At 42.6% G+C, this 12,320-nt stretch overlaps 1 protein-coding gene across 1 annotated transcript; it reads right to left on the bottom strand.

The window, feature by feature from the left end:
• Positions 1-62: 62 nt before the first annotated feature.
• On the bottom strand, positions 63-7,567 carry LOC112220402 (MAM domain-containing protein 2). Its single transcript, XM_024382294.2, has 14 exons — positions 7,290-7,567; positions 7,073-7,183; positions 5,564-5,859; positions 4,918-5,002; positions 4,376-4,510; positions 3,719-4,002; positions 3,467-3,560; positions 3,147-3,293; positions 2,633-2,898; positions 1,457-1,553; positions 1,210-1,365; positions 842-1,095; positions 587-671; positions 63-475 (listed from the first exon to the last, which is right to left on the bottom strand). Exons 1-14 carry the CDS (start codon positions 7,318-7,320, stop codon positions 423-425), a joined length of 2,094 nt encoding a protein of 697 aa, XP_024238062.1. The 5' UTR covers positions 7,321-7,567; the 3' UTR covers positions 63-422.
• Between the last annotated feature and the right edge of the window lie 4,753 nt (positions 7,568-12,320).

The following is a 12,320-nucleotide window of genomic DNA, read 5'->3' on the forward strand; positions in this document are numbered from 1 at the left end:
CTTAACTGACTTGCCTAGTTAAATAAAACATTTAATTAGTAAGATCAAGACAAGGACACATGTTGAATAAGCATCCCTCTTTATTTCAGCATTAATCTAATGCATATTATTTTGAATACAACACAGCCTCTATTACTGGGAAAATGTTGACTGACTACTACCAATTTCTCTACAAAGAGCAAGTAGGGTCAGGTGTGACTGATAATTAAAAACGTGTACAGTGATATAATTTGATTGGTTGTAAATGCAGAATCTCTTTTACTCAATTCGAGGCATTTTTTTGTTTGACCTCTATGTGCAAAACGATTCAGTGCTATTAGTACAGTTGCTAAAATAAAATGTTTGTGTACATTTTTGTCTGTATGTGCAACATAGTATTGATGCATGCATCTTATTCAGCACTCTTCCTGTCCTCTGCTCCTTCACTCAATGTCATTTGAGTTTCCTGGGGAATGGGTCATTTTGACTTCAATATCTGTGGACGAAAAATAAAATGAGCCATGAGTTAAAAGATTGCACAAAGCAAAACAATTCAACACAATCCTTGTTTGTAGAGGTTGTATAACATTAATCGGGCAACAGATACCTGGGCATGGTCCACTTTCAAACACAATGTCATCGATGGCTATGTCACTCCTTATTGAGGAACCCCTGATGGCCTCAAAAACAACCTAGAACAATAGGAGAAAAAGGACAACAAATGATGCTCAGTAAAACAAGTATTTAACCTGAGCACATGTGAATAAGACTGGGTGCTTTAATTCTTCAAATCGTTGCCTGAATATATTGTTGTAATTTGGGGGTGGTGTGTAGAGGAGAAGTGACATTTTTCACCACTTGCCTGATGCTGTTGGTCACTCTGGTATTCCACAGTTGCTTTCAGCCAGGTGATGCTCTGCTCTCCAGTGTGTTTCCATAGCAACACATCCTTTCCATCCTGTCTCAGATGGATGCTAAGCTCACCTGTGCCTGAGCCGTACATCTGGTAGAAGAAACGTAGGCACTGAGGACCACTGGACCCCCTCAGAGGACTGGAGAGTAACCGGGCATTCTGACCAGGCAGCATGTTAGATGCCTCAATGTGCATGTAGTACCCTAACAGAGTTTCACAGGGTCAAATTCCAACTATCACAGTATACCATGGAAACAGACTACAATGATGTCACAATTACTCTTTTTAAGGAATGTTATAGGGCATTGGATACTCACCGACTCCTGTGGTGTGATCCCCCTTTGGCCCGGTGTAGGAGGTAGGGGTAGGCCCTCTCACCCGTACCCAGTCACCCTTATCATCCTCCTTGTCTTGAATATACCCACAGTGACCCATCTCAAAGTTACAATGCCCAGGGACAGACAGGAGTAAACCTGCAGATGGACACCCACAATGACAATGTGTTTATCATAGAGACACTATAACTCCCAGAGATCCTGTGGGCATCAGTGAGGGTGAAGTTACCTGCTGTAAGATCACAGTCCCCGAGGCTCACACTGATGTCATCCAGAGCAACTGAACCACAGTCCCAGAAGTTTGTACATGTGCTGACAAACACCACCTGGACAGCAGGAGCAATTAGCATTTTTTTTGCAGGAGCAAAGCCTTCAACAACATACGTTCTCAGAGGATATAGCTTCTGAAAAAATGTAACTGCATAATGCATTTGCAGACAGAGTTACACCTATTTACAGAAATGAACTGTGATAGGGTAATGTTTAGATTTTGAACAAATAAGGCATGTTTTATCAGGGCGAAAGAGTTTACAAAGAAAACCCAGTGAGGAGAATCTCTGACTACTGACTTAGGCATCCTGTTTCATTTTATGTCAAACGTATTAAACCTGGTCGTCTAACTGCTGCTGCTAACAAAGCTGGAGCCAAACCAAAGGACTGAGAATTAAAACAATATGTCAAAGATATGAGCTATGTAAGGCTGAACAAACTTCAAAGCCCCCAACGCAACAGTTTCAGTTACATATAAAACATTATAGGCAGGGCATACACAGGATATCAATTGTGACGAGGAAGGAAAACAACTGACGAACTAAAGAGGGGATTAACCCTCTACTGGGGTTACTTAACCCTCTATGGCACATCATTGTCCTCAGGCATTATTTTGAAATTCATGACAATATGTGATATCATGTCTGCAAAAGTTCCAATGAGATGCAGAAGTTGGTATGATGTATGAATTGGGGCAGGGGCCTTCTTTCAGGAAGCAGAGCGATGTGAGTGCATGGTGTGAGCAATACATTTATTTCATTATTTTGCATGTTTAAATAGAGAGAACTTGACAATAAAAAAATATGTCCTTGTTTAGGGACCTCTAAATTAGCATATTTGATAGTTTTTGAACATATTTTGTTTTTATATATATTCAAAACATTTGCAACGTTGTGCAGTTAGGCTAATTTTCAGGGCAATATCATGCTCAATAAAATAATGTAAAATGATGGCCTTGGTCAATGTTTTTGCCAACATATCTACTGATATTCACAGGCAATGGACACATGGAATCAGTGAAAGTAGCCTAATCGAAGAGTTAGAATCGTACCATCTGATAGTGGTGGTGGGGGGTATATATTTTTTAAACCAAAATGTGTGCATTAGAGGGTTAATATATTTTAATACATTTTACCTTTGCAGCCTGTGGACTCTGGAAGGTGATGTCCGTTGCTATCCAGACACCTCTGGACTTGTCGTTCTGGGTCCATATCCTGTCCTGTATGATTCCACTCTGACCCTGAAGGTAAACGGTGAGCGCCTGGTCTGTCTGTAGGAATCCACGGAGAGAGTAGTGGAACCTCAGACAGTACTTCATGTTGCCGGGCAGAGGAGGCCCGAGCAGGCGGCTAATATAGCCAGCACGTGGACTCAGCCGAGAGTGAGCTAGAAGAAAGGACCCTGTGGGGAGAGAAAGAACTCTTAATATTGTCTTTGGCAGCTCTGTTTCCTGTCTATCGTTTTGCCATGGAACATTTTCACTTTGCACCAGGCACTGGTCTTTCTGACACTTGAAACGCTTCAGGTTTTTACCAAAGTCAAATTGAATGCATTGCAAATGGTCAGCAGGAGCAGCTAGAGAAACAATCTGTTGTTTACTCATTGCGCTTCTTGTATCTTTGCGTGATCAACATTGTATAATTTCTGACCTGCCCCTGTTGTGTGGTCCCCAGTCCTGTAGATGTTGGGCTTGACTGACACTCTCTTCCATGGGGATCCTTCCATCTGATCCTGGGTGTAGTGGCAGAAACCCATCTCAAAGTCACAGTTGGCGATGGAGGGATCAAATGTTGGCTCTGTAGCACAGATGGGACACATTAGGACGCTGCAGCCCAATACTCTTTAACATAATGCTTTTCTCCTCTTTTACCTTTCAACTCCATCCATATCAGTCATGAGAGTTAATGTATAGTCAAATGTAAATCTACTGTGTGATGGAAACAGGAGGAGAGAGACCAAACAGACCCACCTGTCTCTGCACTACAGAACTCAGGAGAGAAGGCGATATCATCGAGTGCCACGTGACCCCCTCTGGGGCTGTTGAAGGTGACTTCAAACACCACCTGTAGAGAGCCGGTATACACATACAATCACACTCATCGAACATCCTCCGGTCAGGCAAACACATGAAGAAGTGAACATGCTGCTCACTGTACTCAGTATTCAATCAGAATGTAAATCCAATGTGCACTCCTTGTGAAAACATCTGCACCCCACTGACCTGCAGAGGGAAAGGGGCCTTGATGTCCACCTGCACAGGTATCCACTCCAAGGTGGTAGCAGTCCAGTCATTAAGGCTCTGGTCCTCTGGGTCTGCTCTCCACAGCTCCTGGTACTGGCCTGCCTGGTCCCTGGTGTAGACAGAGAACAGGTTCCCTCGCTCCTCACCCCGCTGGTACTGGAAGCTTAGGCAGCCCGATATGGGCACCGTTGTCATAGCGGACACCAGTTTGGCTACCTCCTGGAATGTCTTGGCGTGCACAGAATCCACATACATGTAGTGACCTGGGAGGGCAATGGCAGCTTTGATTTTCAACTTGAAGCCATTTTGGATGATACCAACCAAACTCCCTAGATTCTATTGTCCATTGTACTACCTCAAGCTACAATATTTTGGCATTCTGCTGCCATATGAAAAAAAAAAAAAAAAATTTGTGAACTTAGCAGGAGGCCAGTTGCCCTGCTGAACGTACGAAATGCCCTTGTTCTGTTGAGTGTTAATACTTTATTGAGTTATTTGTTTTGGTTCTTGTTCATTTTGACTGTGTCATTTGCTTGTGGCCTGTGTTGAGCAGTGGTATATTCTTTTTGAGTGTTGAGCTGCGATATCTGCTATACATCTACTAGCATTTAAATGTGTGAGTTGCTAAGGCTTCACCTGCTCCGTTGTGCGTGTGGACGTAAGGTATGTTGCTCTGAGTGTCCCGGGCAGCTCCTCCTCCCCTGTACCAGTTGACATTGGTGTTCCACTGGTTTCTGTAGCCACAAAGGTGGGACTCCTCGTAGTCACACTCTTGAGACAACAGGACAGTAAACCATTAGTACAACGCTTCCCTGTGAGGAAGCGGACCGAGGGGCCTCTCTCATTAAAACCTTCTTGTTATATTTTATTATAGTAAATAGAGCAAGTTAAACAGGCAGATGATAAAAGGAGTAAAAGAGGAAAGCACATACATTATATATCATTAACATTTCATATACACTAGATAAAATATAAATGTGACTATTGTAATGTTATTGTCACATAATGAACATGTTTTGTTGGATGAAAAGGGATACGGAATCAGTCATTGTGTTGTCATCGCGCACGCGCGTGTGTGTGCATTGATGCATACCTGTGTGTTTGTGAATGATATCAGTCACTTTCAAAGTCATACAAAGAGGGTATATGGGTATATGATATGGGTGTGACTCACTGACCTAAGCAGTATCCAGGGTTGATGCGTATCTCAAAGATGGCCACACTACTACCTTTGCTCTCACCAGGTCTCCCGTCAATGGCAATCTGATGGGAAACAGATGTTCAGTAATAGCCCTCAATAGGTAATGAATGAGGAGGGGATATGGAGGTATTGAACAGTATGTCTGTGCCCCATTATGTTGGGTGGGAATGTACGACATATAGACTATACCACCATAGGCTAATGGTACAGTTCCCAGCTCCCAGGTGAGTGTAGCTAAGGCAGGTCCCCCCCAGGCAGGTTCAAGGTCAAGTGCATGGTTAGTTACTGTAATGCTCGTGCCTGACTGCCTGTGTGCAGTGCATGTTTCTATCATGCTCCCTTATTTCTATCAAACCAGTCAGGTTGAGTGCAGCAAGAAGCACCATTAAGATGTCACATGCAATACATAGCAGCAGTTATCAGCCCAGACCTGAGATTGAACAGCAGATACAGTACATGCATGTCATTTCATGTTAGGAATTATCAATGTTTATCTTTTGGGGGGGTCTTTAGAATATTTTCCAGGCCCCATTCCTCCACCTAAGTATGGCAGTGTTTATATTAGCCCATACATTTTAACAGTGTGTATGTGCCTCCCATGTTCCTGAGGGTGTGTTGTTTACCCTGTACGGCTCGGTGCTGTTCTGGAGGTCAATGCTGGAGATGAGCCAGCTGTCGGAGGCAGTCTGGGTGCTCCACAGGGCCCGGTCGAAGCTCTCGCCCTCTCTGCGCTGTTGGACCTGTAGAAAGCCCGACCCGGAAAGTTGGTACACCAGCCTCAGACAGCTCCAGTCCTCCTGCTCCATGGATGGGCCCAGCAGAACTGCCCTGCCCTCCCCCTCTGACCTCTCCTCTCCCTCCGACCTCTCTTCCTGCCCATCCTGGTCCTCTAGGCCTGGGTCCACTGAGATGAAAGACCCTGAGAACAGAGAAACAGTTTGAATAGAGGTTCTATGAAAAGAGCAAGAGAAGAAGAGAGTATAACAGGACCTACTTAATCCATTGTCATTAGGCTTTTTTTCTAAGAATACCTAGGGTGACAGTGTAAGGGAAGGATGGATGAAAAAAGGAAGAGAGGAAACAGATGATGAAGAGGAAGGAGGGTGGACGGTCTGCCACAACAGGACACAAGTAATAGACAAAAACAGGAAGAGACACATTCTTCTTACAGTTTACATATAGTAGTCCCCGTCTTAAGGCAAACATAATGATTAAATATAGTAGTTGTCATAAAAAATCAAATCTGCATTCTTATGTGTCCTTTGATCATTCTGGGATATAATAGTACTACTAAGTACCAAATCTGAGAGCTTTGAATGCCTAAATCTGTTATTTCACTGTTTCCAGATGTGTGCTGGAAACGCAGTCCAGATGGCTCTCTCTCTCCCCACTTTCTCTCCATCAGAGCAACAACTGCATGAACCACATCAACAAGTACAACAACTAGTACAGCTAGGCCTACCACTACTACAGACACCACTACAGACACCACTACAGACACTACTACAGACACTACTACAGACACTACTACAGACACTACCACAGACACTACCACATATACTACTGCAAACACTACTACAGACACCACTACAGACACAACTACAGACACTACCACAGACACCACTACAGACACCACCACAGACACTACTACAGACACCACTACAGACACTACTACAGACACCACCACAGACACTACTACAGACACTACCACAGACACTACCACATATACTACTGCAGACACCACTACAGACACTACTACAGACACTACTACAGACACTACCACAGACACTACCACAGACACTACTACAGACACTACTACAGACACTACTAGAAACTTAAAATCCTTGTAATAAGCCCCTATCATCTCTGCTGTATAGAAGAGAGGACAGTCTTCTCATGTTTTCAATAAGCAACAAGTTGCCATGTATTTCAAGCACTTTAAGGGGGATAACCCACAGGGCACATGCTGGTTGAATCAATGTAGTTTCCATGTAATTTCAATCAAATTTAGTTGAACCAATGTAGAATAGACGTTGAATTGATGTCTGTGTGCAGTGGGAAGCTACTGTATTATAGGCACTTGTCAGTGTTATTAAAGGGGATAGTCTTCAACCTTTTTCAAAGTCTCCTACCATCTTTGTTGAGCGTCCAGCTTAAAAAGTTTGGGTCTGACGTGTATCCACAGGTGCTGGACTCAAAGCTACAGGAGCCTGGCAAGTGCTGGATCTGGGCTTGGACTGTGGCTGGGAGAAGAGAGAAAATGGATGAATCATACAGACACTAAAACAAGCACCACTGCATGTATAAAAACAGGCACATATTCACTGTAGATTTGTTTTCTATACTCACCAAACAGGGTGAAGAGGTAGAATGGAAGCATTGCAGTCTTAAATTTTAAAAAAAATCCAAAAACAGGAGACAAGCAGAAGTACCTTCAAACTAATGCACGAGCGATTGTGTGTCCCAACCAAAATCAAAGCCAGCTCGAGGTCCACACTGTCAGTATTTCTCTGTCTGGTCCTGTGTGTCTGTCAATCAATATCAATCTCTCAAGCTCACAAACTGCCAGCACACTGTACAGTCTCAGATAAGAAGACTCTGTCCAGACAGCAGTGCTGTGAGGAGGAGAGAGAGAGGGAGGGAAGGAAGGAGGGAGACTCTGGTAATAATCTGAACCAGACTCTTACAGAGCTCCAGAACTCTCTCTCACTTCCCTCACCTCAGATTCCCCAAGATTTTGTCTTAATTTACATTGTGGGAAGTAGCCTTTGAGGTATACTGCTTTTGTATTTATACTGAACAAAAACATAAATGCAACACTTTCAAAGATTTTACTTTTACAATTCATAGAAGCAAATCCATCAATTTAAATAAATTCATTAGGCCCTAATCTATTGATTTCAAATGAATGGGCAGGAGCGCAGAAATGGGTGGGCCTGGGAGGTCATAGGCCCACCCACTTGGAAGGCAGGCCCAGCCAATACAAATGTGTTTTTCCCCACAAAAGCGCTTTATTACAGACAGAAATACTCCTCAGCACCACCCCTCCTCAGATGATCCCGCAGGCGAAGAAGCCGGATATGGAGATCCTGAGCTGGCATGGTTACACGTGGTCTGTGGTTGTGAGGCCGGGTGGATGTTCTGGCAAATTCTCTAAAACGATGTTGGAGGCGGCTTATTGTAGAGAAATTAACATTTAATTCTCTGGCAACAGCTCTGTTGGACATTCCTGCAGTCAGCATGCCAGTTGCATGTTCCCTCAAGATTTGAGACATCTGTGGCATTGTGTTGTGTCAAAAATGCACATTTTAGTGTGGCCTTTTATTGTCCCAAGCACAAGGTGCACCTGTGCAATGATCATGCTGTTTAATCAGCTTCTTGATATGCCACACCTGTCAGGTGGCTGGATTATCTTGGCAAAGGAGAAATGTAAACTAATTTGTGCACAACATTTGAGAGAAATAAGTTTTTTGTGTGAATGGAACATTTCTGGGATCTTTTATTTCAGCTCATGAAACTTGACATGTTGCGTTTATATTTTTGTTCAGTACAATGGCAATTATTTTTATTTTCTATTTTTATTTGTCTCTAATAATGCTGGTCATCACTGCAATTGTATTGATGAATAACAGCCTAACATCGGTGTGTTTACCCCAGGGTATTTCTTGTCCAGTCAGTCCCCAAGTAACCTGGACTCCAGCTGTTCTTGGCTGGGTTCTCCAGAACGTCAATCACTGGCTCTCAGTTCACAAGAATATGATGTTCAGTTATGGCTCGCAACTTGTCTACAGGAAACAAAATAATAATAATACAAAACACAAAACAATTTCAGCAAGTAAGACATGCTACCAATAAAAGATGAAATGTTTGTAAGCTGCAATTCCTTTTGCCTGGCCGGTCTGTGATGCATGTTGTAGGTTTGTGTACATGTCCATGACATGCAAAAATGAACATCATGAACTAGCCCTTAATTCCTTGCTGTTAAAACACACGCACACACACACTGAAAAAGTGGCCTGATTGGAAGGAATTATGTGTAAAAAGTATCAGAAGTAAATCACAAGAGGACAGACAGCTTTAGAGTGGCTTTTATAATAAGATGGTTCTCTGTTATATTTTGTCATCTTCTTCAGAACTGAAGCAAATTAATGCCAGAGGGAGGTAAAAGTAAACAGGCTTCAGGGTGATGGATTGTGCAGAGAGGGTCTGATGCCAGTCATAAGACACATGTTATCCCACATTTGTTCTCCATATGTACTTTAACTGCCTGGTCTTTCTTTCCCTCTTTCATGAAGGTGCTGGGAAATGCTATGAGAGAAAAACAGATGGAGTCCATTCTGGGTGAAATATTACAGTATATACACTTGATTATGTGAAGGAGGGCCAGACTTGTGCAATCAATCCATTTCATTTGCTAAGAGAGAAGAGTGGGGTCATTTCTAATGTAAGGCCAAGCATTGAGAGAACTGAACCAGCATGCTACACAGAAATCAACAAAAACAGTATAAATAACAGCATGCCATTTCTCAAGCACCTTGTAAACATTGGGACAATGGTTTCATGAACACCCACGTGTGGTTTAAAAATATGACATCTGTAGCCTAGTTTGGGTCGACACAGTGCATTTGTGTGTAAGCTGATACCCTGACGTGTTCCGTTCAGAATGTGGCAAGGTGCCAGAGGACTGGTCCTTCTGGGCCAAACCTATCCGCGGGGTCTGCCCAGCCCAGATGGATAATAGCTAGTCCCCCCTTTCCCCCCTTTCAGAACAATCATCAACGACAAAATCCCAAAATCATTTGTCTCTCAACCAGAAGTTACCAGTGTGAGTTTGTATGAACTCCCTGTTTTTGAACTGCACCAAAGATCATCCAAGTAATAATATTATTACTGTAATAATGCAAGAGATAGGACATTAACCTTTAATATATATTCAAATGTCACACATTGCTTATGGGAGTGGACTGTTATGGAAATGGTTTAAGCCATGCAGTATATATTCTATAAACACAGGAGATTGATACCATGTGGTTGGTCAACTCATATCAGAAGATTAAGAACAGTTCAGCTATTGGACAGTGCCACCTGCAGCCCAGCCCAGGCAATACTACACCATCCATCCCTTGCTTTCTTCAGTGTAGTTTAAGCCTGGAAGACTGCTACTGCATGAACAATTCTGGAGGTATTGCATGTGGCCCATGGGTTTTGCGTGACAACACTGTAATGAGCTTGATCAAACATTTATGAATGGTATTTTCAGAGATGGGTTTTAAGCATGCTCTTAGCCAGTCATGTCAGTTAAGACCATATTTTTATTTACAATGACGGCCTACCCCGGCCAAGTCCTAACCCAGACAACGCTGTACCAATTGTGCGCCTCCCTATGGGACTCCCAATCACAGCTGGTTGTGATACAGCCTGTGATCAAACCAGGGTCTGTAGTGACACCTCTAGCACTGAGAAGCAGTGCCTTAGACCGATGCGCCACTCGAAAGCCCAAGTTTCCATCTAACCATTCATGCAGATTAATTACCTGACACATGAAAAAAGTAATGACTGGGCTGAAAAACATGAAATGCCTGGACAGTTGTATAAATGCCGACAGACAATTTGTTCGTTTGACATGGTGGGATAATCTTGTGTCGGTAAAATGAACGATGTGAGAAATGATGGTGGAAATGCCTTTATGAACAAATATTGATATAATAATAATGATTATTATTATCCGTTATTTTACCAGGTAAGTTGACTGAGAACACGTTCTCATTTACAGCAACGACCTGGGGAATAGTTACAGGGGAGAGGAGGGGGATGAATGAGCCAATCACATCAAAGTAAATTTGGAGTCACACGATGATATGTTGTGTGGTCCTCCCACTACGATTCAGGAAACAATGCAATTTATTAGGCTACAGATTAAATAAGTTATGAACTTCACAGGGTGGTGAATATGCAAGATGATGAGCTTGATGCTCCTCTCCAATAAATATTGAGGGTCTTCTGATGCTGTCTGGTCAAAAAGAGTATGATGTTGTTGCCGCCCGTAGTATTGAATGCAAGGGAAACCAGCAAGCATTTGGCCTCCCTTGAATTTGTTTTACAATTAAATAATAACCAATCAGCTGAGTGAGCTCACATTTCAATGGTCCTGGCACACCCCCCAAAAAATATTGTCAAGGGAAGGCAGTTTGGATTTGGCTTCACACTAATCACATCACATCAAAAGCCTAACTCCATTTACAGAAAAAAATATTATTGTTGCATCTCATTGTTTTTCTCCTCCAGTGGCTAGCTAGGTAGCTAAAATGGTCCCTTTCCTAAATTAGCCATGGATGGAGATAGGGATTTGGACTTGTGGTTTGACTTAATTCTCAGTACTGGCTAATGATTATAATGGCGATTCTGATCCAACCATTATTTCATACATTGTGCCCTTTGCCTGAGAGGATGGAAGTTCAATATGTGGCTAATGTTAACTCGCAGGCTCATCGTTGCCCATCAAAGGAAGTTAGGCTAGCGATCAAGCATTTTAGCCAGGTAGCCTAAGACAACAAAAACTAAAAGTGTGTACTGTATGACAGAGTTATAGACCGTTTAGGCAACATGAAAGAGAGGAGGATGGCGTTGGTGTTTCTCTACAGGTAGGGTGAGTCAGCATGTTTTTCAGCACGCACACATACACACACACAGAAATCAGTGGCATGGACAGCCACATCATATTTTGCTTATGTTGATTGAACTAAATTGTTTTAGGTATATTTTAGTTGTCACTGTATTAGACTAAGTATTGGTGATTTGATGAGGTTGAAATGTTAACGTTTAAATGGTGCTAGCTGGAATAGTCTTGTTTTCTTTGTGATTTACGTTAACTCCTGATTCTAAATCACGTTTCGTAGTCTTGAAAATGACAGAAACATTAACTTGCTTGACCAAGCTGTAGGTCATTTAACTGTTTGTAACATACAATATGCTTTGTGGACTTCACCAGACAGAGGTTGCTCTCTGGTTTTGTGATGAAAGACAGATGTGGTTGAATTTATTCTGCTACTGTATCTTCTTGTTGTCTCTCAGCCTTAGCCCTAAATATCACAGTGTCAAGGCATATGAACTAACAGGTTATAGAGCAAACATACAATGATCACAACACATAGGTTGTAATATGGCACATTTTCCTGGCTTGGCTTCCCCAGTGATTTTACCCACACACTGCTACCGGGGGAGGGGTGGTGATCAAAGATTGGATACCATTACCATGGTTACTACTCACATCAGTATCTTCAGTCACATGTTGTCACGGTAACGACAGCTCTGTTACGGTGAAGAGAGTCATGTGACTGAGGTGGGAGTGCGTTCTAGGGAATAATGTTCTCCCTAGATAAC

Source organism: Oncorhynchus tshawytscha, linkage group LG20 (genome assembly GCF_018296145.1).
Source record: "Oncorhynchus tshawytscha isolate Ot180627B linkage group LG20, Otsh_v2.0, whole genome shotgun sequence".
Lineage (NCBI taxonomy): Eukaryota > Metazoa > Chordata > Actinopteri > Salmoniformes > Salmonidae > Oncorhynchus > Oncorhynchus tshawytscha.

Coding starts and splice junctions, on each gene's coding strand:
- LOC112220402 (XM_024382294.2), bottom strand. CDS start 7,320: ATGCTTCCATTCTACCTCTTCACCCTGTTTG. Junction 2,899..3,146: donor GGACCACACAACAGGGGCAG/GTCAGAAATTAT, acceptor CTCTCCCCACAG/GGTCCTTTCTTCTAGCTCAC. Junction 1,366..1,456: donor GGACTGTGATCTTACAGCAG/GTAACTTCACCC, acceptor GTCCATCTGCAG/GTTTACTCCTGTCTGTCCCT.